This window comes from Salvelinus sp. IW2-2015, linkage group LG18 (genome assembly GCF_002910315.2).
Source record: "Salvelinus sp. IW2-2015 linkage group LG18, ASM291031v2, whole genome shotgun sequence".
NCBI classification, from domain to species: domain Eukaryota; kingdom Metazoa; phylum Chordata; class Actinopteri; order Salmoniformes; family Salmonidae; genus Salvelinus; species Salvelinus sp. IW2-2015.
Window position 1 is genome coordinate 17221402 of NC_036858.1, and position 16131 is coordinate 17237532.

Genomic DNA, 16131 nt, shown 5'->3' on the forward strand with positions numbered 1-16131 from the left:
AACAATTGTTGACTTGTGTCTTGCACAAAGTTAGATGTCCTAACCGACTTGCCAAAACTATAGTTTGTTAACAAGAAATGTGTGGAGGTGTTGAAAAACGAGTTTTAATGACTGCAACGTAAGTGTATGTAAACTTCTGACTTCAACTGTATATACACTCATTTTATACCATCTATTGCATCTTGCCTATGCTGCTCGGTCATTGCTCATCCATATATGTAGATATTATTATTCCATTCCGTTACTTATATTTGTGTGTATTAGGTAGTTGTTGTGGAATTGATAGATGACTTGTTAGATATTGCTGCACTGTCAGAACTAGCATTTAGCTACACTCACAATAACACCTGCTAAACATGTATACGTGACCAATAAAATGTGATTTGATTTACTGTCTGGCACCTAGAGGGTCACATATAGGCGCTGATAATGGTCTGGTCATTAAACATTACCAACACATTCACCCCAAACCTCTTAAAAGAGAGATTTCAATTCCCAACCCATGCTCATTATACTACAATAATCCAGCGTACTAGTGTAAATAGCCCCTCTTTGCTCCAGGTTTTTTTTGTACTGTTTTTACAGAGAGTAAATTCACCATGGTAACAAATTAAACCCCATGTGTCTTCACGCGGTCAAAGGTTCTAATGTCAGCCCGAGGACAGTGGGTTTGCAGGGGCGAAAGAATATTGCTCAGAAGTCCTTTGACGGCCCATAGACACAACACGTGACTGTTGCGGGGGTGAGGAGACAGCCAACAAGGCAGCCTGTCCCACCCGATGACTCAAACTGTCCTTGCTCATTAGCCTGGGATGGGTCAGGGCTGTGGGAAAAAGCCTGTTAGGGTCTAGTCACTGACACACCGACCACCCCGGAGAAATCATGCATGTCAAAGGTATGTTATGGTCACTGACTCGAAAACGAAACGAGTGCATTGATCAGGTGGAAAGTAGGCTAGAGAGAGAGTGTGAGAGAAAACGGGATGGGGTACGCTGTGTGTGTGTTTGTGTGTGTGACTAAGAGAGAGAGTGAGCATGTGATTTAAAAGTAAGAGACAGTCAAAACATATAACTGTGATTTGGGATCTTTCTCTGTTGCCTGATGGGAAGGATACGTTGCTGTATGCTGAAGATATGATGCTGTATGCTGAAGATAACATATAAAGGCGCCATTGACATTGCATCAGACCTTTGAGTAGGACAGCTCTCACTAAGCCTATACTGGGAAACTGAGCTCCACTTACACCTCACACACAGTGCTATCCTGATAAGACCCAAGCCTCACCAGTTGCCAAGCCTCAACATTTGGTAGCTGCAAATGTTAGCCCTATGCATTTCCACACACAGGCAAGGAGTGAGTGTGCAAATTCTGATTTCCATGTATTTGCCTACAAGGGGATTTCCTATATTTAAACAGTTCAGGAATTTGAGAATGGATCCCTTGAACATTTAGCCAAATATTTTCGTGCTGGGTAGGTTTAGCCACTGTCAAAACCCAACAGAGCTAAGAGGAAGCTGTTTTTCCCCTGTGCACTCAAACACAATCACCGTAGTCTGGAATTAAAGACGGTGCCCGACAAGAGAGATACAATTGTCTGCCTTCTCTTTGTATGCCTCTAGACAGAACATTAGTCAGACTTGGGAAGGGGGGGTGAGCGTTCTAAGCCTAAGGCATGGTAGCGAGAAGATAGTCGTTAGCATTGCTAATGCTAACTAGGGTTATTCGTGACCTTGCTAATGAGTTGGGATATACATTSCCACTGCAGTCTGATGGTTAAAGGATTGACCATCGGGGGATATCGTTGTGCTATTCACTGCCCCATAGTAAGGCACTGTATGGTCGGTATTTCAAGGAGTCCGGCTGTTGTCTATTAGCCATAGCAATAAAGCTATGTTCGCTGACGCAATGTCTGCACAACATCATAAGGTAAAATGCGGCATTGTACGAGATTTGTTCTGCGGGCGTTTTTACAGCGTAAAGACAACTCGATGTTAAATCTTGACAAGATTGGCTTCTAAGCCTAGCCGGACTTCCGACGTAGCTTCTTTCTAATCACGGCTCACAATTTAGCGCAGTGGAAGTTGTGAAAGTTAAAAGAGTTTTAAAAAGTACAGATGTTGCCACTTGCCACTGATGTTCAGTTCAGCGTGTTTGTAGAACAGAAGCTAGTTCTCTCAGAAGACGGAGGGGCTTTTGCCTTTGACATGGTGACATGAAGTCACTAATTTGACGATGTGCTCATATGCCCCCCCCCTCGCCCCCGGGATAAGTGACCTCTGCCTTGGAAAAGGACCCTCAGTTCTAATTGTGTCCAGGGGATTTCTGCTGTCTCTGAGACTCTAAAGAGAAGCTGAAGCTTTGAACCTGGAGGCCTCTAAGCTCTCGGGAATCTCTGAGCGTACTGCAGTTGGGTAGACATGGAGAGAGCTGAAGCACAAGCATGGTATGCTAGTGGGCCACCCGCTTTCCAAGAATAGTGAATAATAAGGTTGAATTTTAATGTAGATGTATGTGTGCTTTTCACAATTCTTGAATTTATTCATTTATTCATTTTCAAGCAAACTGTAATTTAATATCCATCACTTTCATATCTATCATAAACGATGCTGCTTGAACAGTGTATTCAATTTTACATTTGAATAATCTAAATCTTTATATAAAATTACATTAGGTCAGTTGCATTTAATTGACTGTATTATGATTCATGCAGGATTCATGTTTTTCGTTGTTGTGTTTTGGTAGTCACCAGCAAGATAATCATATTTCAAACAAAGAAATATTACACCAAAGCAAACTCCTCACGCAAATGATTTGTCCAGTTAACAGCTATGTTGTCTTAACAACATACAGTATGGTCCTGTGTGGCTTAGTTGGRTGTGCATGGCGCTTGCAACATCAGAGACAGGTTCGAATCCCGCTGGGGCCACGCATGCGAAATTGTTTACACGCACTACTGTAAGTCGTTTTTCATAAAAGCGCCCACAAAATGGCATATATAAATAAGCCATTTGTATGCGCTTGGTTTTGTTATTGCGGAACCTAATTTCCCACTCCACCAGGCCTGATCTGATCTCGACCAGGATTTTTGTTCAAACAACACCCGTCCCTCCCTCTTCTTCCCCACTGTGCCTCCCGGCAACTCAACACGTATCTTCCTCACCCATTAGGAAAGGAACGATAGCTTCCCTTTGATTGTGATAGGCAATTATGTCTTTAGTTGTTTGGCATTTAACACAGCTGTGAGCTCCCCTCGCTTTCTCTCTCTCTTTATCTCTCTTTTGATCAGACTCTCGCTGTGCTGTTTTGATATGACTCAATCTCATCCTTCACCTTCTAGAGTGTGAGAATGCCAACAGCCGAGGTCTGCATGGGTTCTTGGAAGTGGGAAGCTGATCGGACGGACCAATTTCTGATAGATGAAAAAGGAGGAGAGCGTGAATAAAAGGAGTGACATTAACCAGGGGACMTGAGAGGAGAAGCAAAAAATCCCATTTATTACCAAAAGTCATGAACGATTAAAGCATGAAATAGAAAAAGCACACAAAAATCCCTTCCACTCCCTGCCATCAATTGCATTGCCATTGGCAGACATCTTAGCTAGCTTTCATTGGTTGAAACGGATAACATTGACTAGAAAACAAAACATGCATGCACTATCAGAATCAATGGCTTTTYGTAGATGGATGTGGTGAACATCAAAATGCAAGTACCACTCACTTGTGACATTTTACATCAATATCCTAAATGGCTGTATCATTTATTAGCCTGGGTACCAGTCTATTTGTACTATCATGCCTCTCCTTGTCACTCCTTTTCATGCCAAACAAGGAGTTGGCATGATACCACAAACAGATCTGGGAACAGGCGAATCATGTAATAAGGATATTTATATACACTGAGTGTACAAAACATTACATTTCCACGACATAGACTGACCAGGTGAAAGCTATGTTCCCTTATTGATATCACTTGTTAAATCTACTTCAATCAGTGTAGATGAAGGGGAGGAGACAGTTTAAAGAAGAATTTTTAAGCCTTGAGACAATTGAGAGATGGATTGTGTATGTGTGCCATTCAGAGYGTGAATGGGCAAGACAAAATATTTAAGTGCCTTTGAACGGGGGTATGGTAGTAAGTGCCAGGTGCACCGGTTGGAGTGTGTCAAGAACTGCAACTCTGCTGGGTTTTTCACACTCAACAATTTGCCGTGTGTATCAAGAATGGTAGAATGTTCCACCACCCAAGGAACATCCAGCCAACTTGACACAACTGTGGGAAGCATTGGAGTCAACATGGGCCAAAATCCCTGTGGAACCCTTGACGCCATGTAAAGTCCATGCCCCGACYAATCGAAGCTGTTCTGAGAGCAAAAGGGGTTGTGACAAAATATTAGGAAGGTGTATGTCAAATACAGTGGGGTCCATAATTATTGACACCTTTGATAAAATTATGGGAAAAAAGACAGGGTAACGTAAATAATACAACTACTGAGCTATATTGTGTGCAAAAAAAGGACAATAATATTATTTTATACTAATACAATTTATCAGAGATTTTGCTTAAAAAGAGCTCTTTGGCCACAAGTGGTGGGTTTGGCATTTACAAACAGAAGCATATGCAGAAAAGTACCTCATTCCTACAAAAATAAATATGGTGGTGGATCTTTGATTTTAAGGGGCTAGTTAGCTTTTACTGTTCCTAAGGCCCTTGTTAAGGTCAAAGGCATCATGAACTTTACCAGAGAGGAAGAGACGAAGGTCAATGAGAGAGTGTCAAATTTGGTCAACAAAACATTGAATTGCTAATTTGCTAAGTGAGGCTTATTTGATCGAATAGAAATTAAGTAATGGTTAGGTTATTTACGAATGCACAAAATATAAGTGGATGTGGCATTTCGGCAACTTACCCAAATACGACTTTAAAATCGAASTTGTGCCTGTTGTCATATAGATAGATAGAGGATATAACCTATTTATAACCTAGGATATATATCATCATGGATATAACCTATTTTAGCATGAACATTGCCATTGAGGGCTTTCACCATTTTAAAGTAGTCAACTGGGTGGGGATTCCTATGAGTGAGCAAGCGGCCAATGAAGAAGAAAGCCTCTGCTGTCACAGATGCTATAATGGCACAGATACAAAGATGAGTCCTCTATCTATCTCAATGGCCTGTTATTCACACTCATATCTGCCCTGTCATTGGCTAGAATGGTCCCACCTGAGCACGCCTCCTACCGCCTGCCTTCCATCTTTGAGGACATGTATTTCCATTSTTTGAGCGGTCACTAGAATATTTTGTCAATGTAAAAGCAATCTTTGACTTTACCAAGTACCAGGACATTTTAGTCAAAARCCTGTTTGCATCTGCCAGGAGGCTGACACTAGGCCACAAGTGGATCTTCCAGCAAGACAATAAACTGAAGCACTAATCAAATTCCACAAATAKATCATTAAAATGTACACAAAATCAACATTTTGCATTTCAGAAAAAGGCTCAGTGTCGTTATCGTCACAAGTGTATTGAGTTTTGAAGAGTATTGAAAACAGGTGCGTCAAAGAAATGTTACGCCTAACTTTTTCTATATTACTTGTTAAACAAAATCTCATTCTCTGAGCAATTGTATAAGTATAAAATAATGTAATTGTTCTCTTTTTTTTGGCATACAATATAGCTCAGTATTTGTATTAATAATTTTTTACAGTCTTTTTTGCTAATTTTTATCAAGGGTGTCAATAATTATGGACCCCAGTGTATATTGCATGCACTGAGTGTACAAACCAATAGGAACACCTTCCTAATATTGAGTTGCACCCCCTTTTGCCCTCAGAACAGCCTCAATTCGTTGGGGCATGGATTTACAAGGTGTCGAATGCGTTCTACAGGGATGCTGGCKAATGTTGACTCCAATGCTTTCCACAGTTGTATCAAGTTGGGTGGATATCCTTTTGGTGGTGGACCATTCTTGATACACATGAGAAACTGTTGAGCGTGAAAAACCCAGCAGCGTTGCAGTTCTTGACACTCAAACCAGTGATTCTGGAAACTACTACCATACCTCGTTCAAAGGCACTTAAATATTTTGTCTTGCCCATTCACCCTCTGAATGGCACATATACACAYTCCATYTCTCAATGCTCTCAAAACTTAAAAATCCTTCTTTAACCTGTCTCCTCTCTTTCATCTACATTGACTGAAGTGGATTTAACAGSTGACATCAATAAGGGATCAGAACTTTCACCTGGATTCACCTGGTCTGTCTATGTACACTATAATTGAATTTATATACACACAGGGTTATAAGTGCAGTACAGGCACTGCTCCAATCAGTGTTGGGGTCAATTCGAATTGAAGGCACTCAATTCAGGAAGTGATTTGAATAAACAATTCTAGAACTTAATAACCACTTATGGAATAAATAGCTTCTACTTTTTAGTTTATTGAGAATTCAGTAAAAATAGAGGCCCTTTTTTCAATTATTGAATGGGAATTTCAGTTTAGTTTCTGTATRGAATGCCTTCAATTTGAATTGACCCGAACCCTGGCTCCAATGGTGTTTGCACATTGATATTTATTTACATAGAAATAAATGAATAATATTTAAAAATGTACTGGGTAATATTACAAGATCTCTTCTTCATCAGACAACACTGGGTTCAAAAACTCYGTCAGTTTAATGACACGTGTCTTAATTCCAAAATCGCTCGGACATAAAGAGACACAATGGACCTCAATTTTGACAACGTGAAAAAGCAATGCTAGTGTTAAAAAATACTATTTGTTTTTACCAAGCTAGCAGCATAATTCACCCAAAATATAAACGTGACTCCCTTACCCTGTAAACAGTCGTTGATTTGGATGATTTGGGCATGAWGTGTAAAACGTGCTAATTTGGCGGATTTTGACATGACATTAATTTGACATGTTTTTTTTGGACAAAAATACTAAAGGTAGCAATTGGTGATCGCAGCCTGGTAAACAAAACCAAAGCATGGATTGCTGTCTCCAAAGACTGCTTACAGGGAAAGGAAAAACATATGTATTTTGTAATTTGGTTGAACTATCCCTTTAATGTGGATTTACCATGTAACAATACCAGACCAGGGTTMAATTAATATTAGTATCTTTTGAAAAACTTTGAGCATTTGATTGAGACTGTCTTTAGTGACAGATTCACTTTTAGGATTATTCAATTCATTCCACTGTGCCAGGGGAGCTCAGGTTTTTGAAGGAAAACAGTACTATTTGAACCCAGGTCTGAACGATGGAGATTATTGATACACAATACAGTCACYTAACCAACCATTGAATTCCAGACGTACATTTGAAGTGTTGCAGGTTTAGGTTGACAACAGCGCTGCTTTTCTGCACTGTCAAAATGTCACCCTTACATCAGCGTCATAACTGAAAGAACAACCATAAGTGAACCAATATTGTTGATAGACCTCCCTGCATCTTCACAATGATAATAGGCACCCCATTTTTAAAAATGTAGCTATATATGGAGAATGAATGAGAGCGAGGAGTGAAAGACAGGAAGTGAATGCCCTGTAAACCATGACCTACGACCCCCTAATCAGTCAGCATAGAGGATGAACCCTGAGAAGGTGCTGTATTTGTTGCTGTTGCCCCCGTGGGCCTTGCCCCCGTCCAGTTTGATGAAGACCTCATCCCCGGCATCCAAATGAAGGATGACACTATTGCTGGCGTAGTCATAACTCTGGTCCTGGTCTTGGGCTATGGCACTGGCCCTGACCTGAAAAAGATACAGCGCATGTGTGAGAGAGGGGGAAAGAAAGAGAGAGAGTGAAGGAAGGAAGGAAGGAGAGAGTAGGAGAGAGAGGGGGAAAAGAGAGTGAAGGAGAGAGTAGGAGAGTAGGAGAGAGAGAAAGCAAGATTTTAACAATGACACAAACAGATCACATTCAATTGCACAAAAGAAGTCCTGGGTGTATTTAGTTTTGCTGTACTTTACAGGAGTAAAAAAAAAAGGTATCCATTGCCAAAAACGAATAACAATGACGTGCATGTAATTCAAACACCATTTATCAACAACAAACAACGAATTAGAAARGGCAAAAACAATGGTGGCATTGGTTTCCCAGTGAAGAACATCCAATGAAAAGTAATTAACTGACTGAAGCACGTCGACTAACGCCACACCTATTTACAATGAATGTCTTTACCAAGGACTACTACATAGTTTTGGGGAAGGGGTGGACTGATTGAATAAGAAGTCAAGTCATCAAGATGTTTGTGTTAAACTGTCCCCCACAGCAAATCCCTTGTTTTTATCCACCGTGAATAAGGCCTATGACTCAACTGGACAAATGTGCCCTATTTTCTCTACTATTACCCAGATTTACAGTCAGACCTCCGATATTTCAAGGTTGAAAGCAGAAAATTAGTGTCCGGTGCTCGAGAGAGAGAGTTTCAAAAGCAGCCTTGGAGATATTGCTCTTTGCTAAGAAGATATTTTTTTGGGACCAYTCACAGTAAGGTACTTAATTGTTACCCAGAAATGATCTAATATTGAGATAGAAATGTCTGCATTGMACCTTTAAATCACAACTGCGCTAAATCGGGAGCGAAGTGTGAACCGCTTTCACACATTTTGAGTCGACGTCGGAAAAATAGTGACACTGTGTGACTTCAAGGCGCTTTTCCAACACGGAAGAACATACAACWATTTTTTTTTTTWAAGCTATTAGCTAAGAGTTGGTGTTGCCAGGTTGGAGTGCGCTAAGATCTGCAACACTGTAGGCTAGGCAAGATAACTTCTCTGGACTGTTTTGCACTGTCTAATCCAACTAACCCTCCGGGTGCGACTGTCTTGCTGCCTGTTTCAGAGCGAGGACCAAAACAAAAGCATGGGGTTGTAATTAGTGCTGGCTGAACGAGGACGTAAAAAGCAAAATATCATGAGCCCTGGAGGCTCCTGGGAGATGGCTTGGTCAGAGTGACAGGACGATGACGGATGTCAGTGCATGGATGATTGGTGACATGACATGGCTGTACCCTTCCCTCCCTGTCATCAAGAATATAAACACTTGGCAAGATAATCTACTGCAAGGTTCCAAACTGGCGGCCCATGAGCCGAATTTGTCCCGCGGGTGGTTTTATTTGGCCCCTCAAGTTTTCTGAGCAAACAATGATATATGGTTGGACATAAAATACTGTAAAAACACCAGGAAATCAGCTCCAATTTCTTTTAATTTGGGAAATCTGTTCCCAGGTATTCACACACATAATAGAGACGTGAGGCTTGAAATGATTATAATTTAGTCAAATATTATATCTGTTTGGGCTTCTTGAGGTCAATTTGCAGTCTACAGATTATTATTCAGCCCARGGCTGAATCTAGTTGATGATCCCTGATATACAGTACTGTATTACGATAAGGTTTGTGTAATATAAAAGGCTCCTTACAATATTTTCCAAAGGAAGTAAACCTATTGGAGTAGTGGTTAGCAAGTTTGCCTATGGGCTGGGAGACCAAGGTTTGTGATCTGCAAGGGGAATTGCACTGTCTCTGTCCACTACAATGTATTTATGTTCTTCACAATAATGAATCATCATAAGGACTCTGGCAACAGCAGTAACACATAATTACACAATTAATGATACATTGTAAAAGTATGACAATTACATAAGAACGATTGGCCTAGCTATAYTAAAAAATATTAGAATCATTTTGTAAATGGGCTCCCGAGTGGCGTAGCGGTCTAAGGCACTGCATCTCAGTGCAAGAGGTGTCACTAGAGTACCTGTTTCGAATCCGGCCGTGATTGGGAGTCCCATAGGGCGGCGCACAATTGGCCCTGTGTCGTCGGGGTTTTGCTGGAGTAGGCCGTCATTGTAAATAAGAATTTGTTCTTAATTGACTTGCCTAGTTTAAATAAAGGTTTAAATAAAAATAAATAAAAAGTATGACAATTACATAAGAACTATTGGCCTAGCTATATATATGTGCCCTTGAGCAAGTCACTTAACCCTKATTTTTCCTGTAAATCGCTCTGGATATGAGCGTCCGCTAAATTACTCAAATGTAATGCTAATCTATAATATAAAGTGTGTCCTATAAAGCTTATGGTGGACTGCACCGMCAAGGTTTCCCTCTGTGTCAGTTACATTTACAATGTCAATGTCTGTGACATGTCTGCACTCAGAGCAATAAAAACAGAACATTATCAGGTAACTTATACAAGCAGTAAAATCAGACTTGAAAAAACTACACCATGTGGAACAGTGCGGACTGTGAAGAGACACACAGGCGCAGACACACACATACACAAACACATGCTAAAACACACACTACACACACGTACATATAGATTTTGTGTTGTAGATATGTTGCAATAGTGTGTAATAATGTGTTGTGAAGTGTAATGTTTAATTGTATGCAAATTGCCTTAATATTGCTGAACACCAGGAAGCAGATCCGTAAAATAATACAAATACAAAACACTCATCTAAAAGCCCATGTTCAATATCTACTAGCCTACACGTTGAACGGGTTGATATACAACATAACAGTTATGCACACTGGCAATGCATCATTGATTATGGTCTGTTTTAATTGAACTATGTCCAGGGGCTGTATTTTTGTGTGTGTGTGTGTGTGTGTGTGTGTGTGTGTGTGTGTGTGTGTGTGGTGTGTGTGCGTGTGTGTGTGTGGAACTGAGATATTTATATCCTGTTGACATGTCTCAGGAAGCATCATTCGACGATAATCATGTTCCTACAGCTCTGGGGTGAAGTTTAGGATCAGCTGATCTGGGTTCAGCTTCCTCTCCCCTATTATTACTTTAACCATTAATGGCAGAAATGCAACTGACCCAAGATCAGCGTCTAGGGGCAACTTCACCCAATACTCCGTTCCTACAGTACATGAAGATACACACGCTCTCTTTCACAATTTCCCACCGCGGTTTCCCACCCTCTTCTAGTYATTAACGGACCATGCCACTGCCAGCCTATGATCACGACACCCATGTAGATCAATTCATCATATTAGGCACTGAGACCCCCATTAAACTYCAAGTAAATGCGAGGCCCATGTTCGGAATGTAATCCGATCATGGCTGTTCCGATAGGGATAATGAAAGGTGCGAGCAATTTTGCGAGCAATTTTGTTAGGCTACATTGTATCGTTGTTTCTTCTTCAGAGCTCACTGTTGAGCAAGTTGACGCGTTTTTAAGTTTAGCACTGTATCCACACATTGTTCTGGTGTTCCTAAATGTTGTATGATACAATTGGAATCACCTTCACAATTATTTAATAAATTAACTGTATTTTCTCGAGATTTGTATCAAAAAAATGACGTGTAGGCTACACTAGATGTCATTGGAGCGCTATACATTTGTCTTATGTGAACTGTTTTGCATTTTCCTTCATCCCTTTGACCGTCATTATTCAAATACATTGATTAAAATACATTACATTCAATGCATCATCTTATTTTGGAAAGAACATGCTGATATTTTTTGCCATCTTTGCCGCAAGATTGCAATAACTATTTACCGAGTGTGGACTAAACTGTTGGCATAAATTCTGCACAGTTTTGTTGCATGTTATGATGAGTGTGAATGGGCTAGCTGATATGGTAGGTAGGCGCAGTGCACAGCTGATGGTGCTGGAATAGCAAGGCTCCGCTGCTGTTTTCTTTGCGCCGACTTGCGTAACAGTTCGTGTTCCTGAAACCATACTGGTGGGCACCGTTTTAAGGGTTACCACAGGTTAGTGAAAAGCATGAGCTCGCGCACACCCCAAAATGGTTAGTAMAGGTGCTGGCTAAKGGAGCGTAAACTGTACACTATAAARTACTGGGCGRTTATATATGTTATAGATAYAGTGTAGGACTCGCTTTATTTTATATAGTATATGGTTACATCAGGCTAACGTSAGTATTATGGGGCCTTCTCCCTATTTTTAGCTTACAATATGTSAAAGTTGAAGTGCATTGCGGTTGTATTCCCCATTATTGTAATCTTGCTGCTTCGGGAAACATTTTAGTGAGGACTAGGCCTATTATACAAGTTGAGAAAACCGAGAGTGACATTTTGACCAACTAACATGAACTTTCATTTGATCATGCTGTGTAGGTAATGTAACAGTTACATTCAAAATGTGTTTTGTGGATTTAGGCTAGCTAGCCTATGTGGCCTAACAATTTTTTTCTGGAAATGTGTATGTTAAACAATGTATGGCCACAGTGGTGTATGAACGCAATTATAATGGGTTATAGGCCTAGAGCAAACAAAGCCATTATCACAACATACAGTAAGTAGGTTGTAATGTGGCTTTTTCCTGGTTTGGCGCCCCTAGTGATTTTACCCACGCACGCTACTGCCTTCAAAACGCAGGGCTCACGGTTATTCAAATGACATATTCACTGCAGTTTACAGACTAGAGTTTTGTACTCACTTGAAAACAAAAATAAAATTCATCATTGCATTGTATTGTTGGATAGGGCGGATACTTGGAGAGTCTGGAGAGCGCACAGAGTGCACCTGTCTTTTGATAATCAGATGTTTGTTTTTTTAAATTTGCGACTAGATTATCTGCAATAGCCTCGTCTACCGTATGTAGGCCCACTTTTTCAAAAAGATATAGCAAAATAGCCTATCTCAAATAACATGTAGCCTACCGGATAATGTGAAGACACAATGTATGAAATGAATTGAAGAAGAAAGTCTGAAGTGATGATGAAGACGAACTTTAAGACAAAAATGATATGCCATCTGTCCTGTAGCCTATAAATAATGATCCGCCATTTATACATTTTTGTAAAGCAGGTGGTTAAATGCTGACACCATTTGATTGCGATAGTATGCTCTGCCCTCGCTCTTAATTTATTTTTTTAACATTTAATTTGTGGAACGCGGAAGCAGAGTTTAAATAACGCGGGAATATTTTTAGGAGAAGGACTGATAATGTTTCCCACTGAATTTGGTCAGGCTGACCTGATTGCATTTACATGGAGCTGGAACACAATGCAAATCTGCTTACATTCTGAACACGCGCATTGTGCGCATATAGACCTGGCATTAACATGTGTTTCTTGTTATGCGAATACAAATGCGCATACAGCTCGCATTTTTTATGCAAGGTTTAAATGGGGTGTGAGTGTGCGCACACTTGTGATTATTTCATGTGCATGTCCACATGAATCATACTTTTAATCGTGCCTACTGTAACCAGCCCCTCGTGGAGAACACCGAATGTCTGACACCCTCACACCTACCAGTCTGTTTGAGTTATACTTCCACTCCTTGTCACTCCTTGTCATGGTAAACATATTGTGTACAGGGAATGGAATGTTAGCAAAACAGGTTCTGGATTTCACACTACACCAGGGTTAGGGTGAATTTGAATAGCAGTCAGTCAATGAAGGAAGTTATTTGAATAAAACATTAAAAAGTGGAAAAACATATACTTAAATAAATYGCTTCCCCTTTTCAGTTTATTGAAAAGTKATTGAAAATGGATGCCCTTTTTGCCTCTCATGGATGACTGACTTTCGTAATTGTCAGAAGAATCATGTGTGCCACTGTATTTTCAGAGAGAAAAGAGGGAAAAGGCAAGTAAAAAAGAGTAGGCCTAAAAGTAAAAGAGTTAAAGTGTGACAGTGTCACCCACCAGACCGTTCTTCAGCAGGTCCGCCCACATGCTGGTGCCATCCCCTCCCCTCATCAGCACATTGTAGATGAAGAAGTAGGTGCCGGGGATCTTGCACGTGAACTTGCCAAGCGAGCCGTCGTAGTTATCCCCCAGGTTGGTGACCACATCGTCAAACTTCAGGACCTCGTAACCCTCCTGGGGGTTCCGGAGTCCCGCAGAGAAAGCCACCCGTGGCGTGGTGCTGTAGGTGGCTGTGGCGATGGCTCCTTGGCCCCCCAGACCCAGTATCCCTGTCTTCAAAGTGTCCCCTCTGTCACCTGGGGGTCCTTTGGGCCCAGGCGGACCGGGCTCTCCGGGTGGTCCCGGGGGTCCGGGTTTCCCGGGCCGTCCGGGCTTTCCCTGTGGACCGTGGCCACCATAGGTGGGCAGCGGCGGGCCGATGCTGTGGTCAATCAGCTCCTCAGCCTCTGCTTCTGCCTGGAGGCCCGTGGTGGAGGTAGCTTTCCCTGTGCCCCCTGAGTCCAGATAGGGGTCGCACACCATGCGGCAGGTGCCTAGCATCTCAAAGCGGCTGGCGTCGTCTGCGCCCACTGAGCTGACCAGCACGGGGATGAGGACCACCAGCACCAGGACTAGCATGACCCCCACGGCSGCTGCCACCAGGGTCTTCCTCCCAATGCTGAGCCGCGGAAGGGGCTGCGCTGCCAGCGTGGAGCTCTCCGGGGCGGGAATGGTGGATCCTGGGTAGTGGGCCGCCGTCCACCTGCGAGACCAGGGATGCGCTTAGGATTCCCGGGAGAGACGCAAGACAGCGCGTGAGTGAGAGCGCAGAGGGAGAAGAGGAGGACGAGAGTGAAAATTTTTGTGGGAAGGGGTAGACAGAGATCAAAATCAGAGGGAGAAGAGAGAGAAGGATGGAGAAAGAGAGACAGAGGAAGACAGATATAAAAAGAAGAGGAAGCAAGAGGAAGAGAAGGAGCAAAATGCACTCACACTCACCGCTGACTCAAATGTATATGACTCAGGGTTGGGGGAAAACAAGAGGTGGGGCCTCGTTCCTGGGAGAGAGAGAGAGAGAGAGAGAGATGAGAATCCTCTTTATGTTGCTGAACTGTCACTTTACTGAGTAGCTATGCGGGTGAAAGACAGAGAGAGAGAGAATCTTATTTACCGAGCAGCTTTGGGGGCTTCCCTGAGGTGAGAGGATTGAAAAACACAGGGACACATTTTTCGTCCAATCAAACAAAACACCTATTCGTCTGTACATATCTTGGGGTCACTGTGCTTCATTGAAATATAAACTATAACAAACTATCACAGATTATTGTGAAATAGACACAAATTACTTATTAAATCATTTGTGACAGGCACACCTGTATTACACGATTTTTATCACAAAGCATTTCATGTGTATTAAACTATTTTCTTTCTTCATAACATTTGAGTACGTTACACAAATTCTAATTTGTTGTGGCTAACATTAGCTAGGCTAGCTAGGTGGCTAATTCTAAGGTTAGGGTTAGAGGTTAAGGTTAGGGTTAAGTTTAGGGGTTAGGATTAGGGGTTAAGGTTAGGGTTATGTCTAGGGGTTAGGGTTAGGGGTTAAGGTTAGGTAACATGCAAGCTAAGTAGTTAAAGGGTTGGGATTAAGGTTAAGGTTACGTTAAAGGGTTAAGGTTAGGTTAAGGTTAAGAGAAGGGTTAGCTAACATGCTAAGTAGTTGCAAAGTAGTGAAAAGTAGTAAGTTGTTGCAAAGTTGCTAATTAGTTATAATGCTTAAAAGTTGTCCTTGATGAGATTGGAACACGCAACCTTTGGGTTACTAGACTTTCTGTTTTATGCCCACCCATCCTCTACGACTAACCACCATTCTATTGTTTCTGTATCCTACTGTCTTTACCTGTGATTGAAATGCACTGTATACAAAATTGTGTACTGCACACAAAGAAATACACTTTTTTGTGTGCCTGTCACGAATTTCCAAGAAGCAATTTGTGTCTATTTCACAATAACCTGTGATACTGGGTTGTAAAACTCATAATCTCGGGGGGCAGCAGGAAGTGCATCTGTGTAAATATTAAAGATGCACTATGCAGAAATCACTCCACCATGTCTTGATCTGTGGTTAGGCTATTAGCTGGCCAAAATTAGGCTACATGAAAAGTGCAATACTATTAATATAACCGTGTGTTAGTGCGGGTTTTCAGTGAATTAATGTCAATCATGAAGCTCATTTGCATTTCCCTTCTGCGCAGGAAAAATTCTCAGCAACAACAGAGTGATCAAATTTAGATCTGCATCTATAGGACTTAACATAAGTTAACATAAGTTACTGTATCGGAGGACCTGAGCCCTAGGACCATGCCTCAGGACTACCTGGCATGATGACTCCTTGCTGTCCCCAGTCCACCTGGCCGTGCTGCTGCTCCAGTTTCAACTGTTCTGCCTGCGGCTATGGAACGCTGACCTGTTCACCGGACGTGCTACCTGTCCCAGACCTGCT

General features: G+C 41.7%; 1 protein-coding gene across 1 annotated transcript; it reads right to left on the reverse strand.

The window, feature by feature from the left end:
• Positions 1 to 3463: 3463 nt before the first annotated feature.
• On the reverse strand, positions 3464 to 14681 carry LOC111977582 (C1q-related factor-like). The gene is made up of 2 exons (XM_024007075.2): positions 13647 to 14681; positions 3464 to 7760 (listed from the first exon to the last, which is right to left on the reverse strand). The coding sequence occupies exons 1-2, from the start codon at positions 14265 to 14267 to the stop codon at positions 7581 to 7583; spliced, it is 801 nt and encodes a 266-aa protein (XP_023862843.1). The 5' UTR covers positions 14268 to 14681; the 3' UTR covers positions 3464 to 7580.
• Positions 14682 to 16131: the final 1450 nt, after the last annotated feature.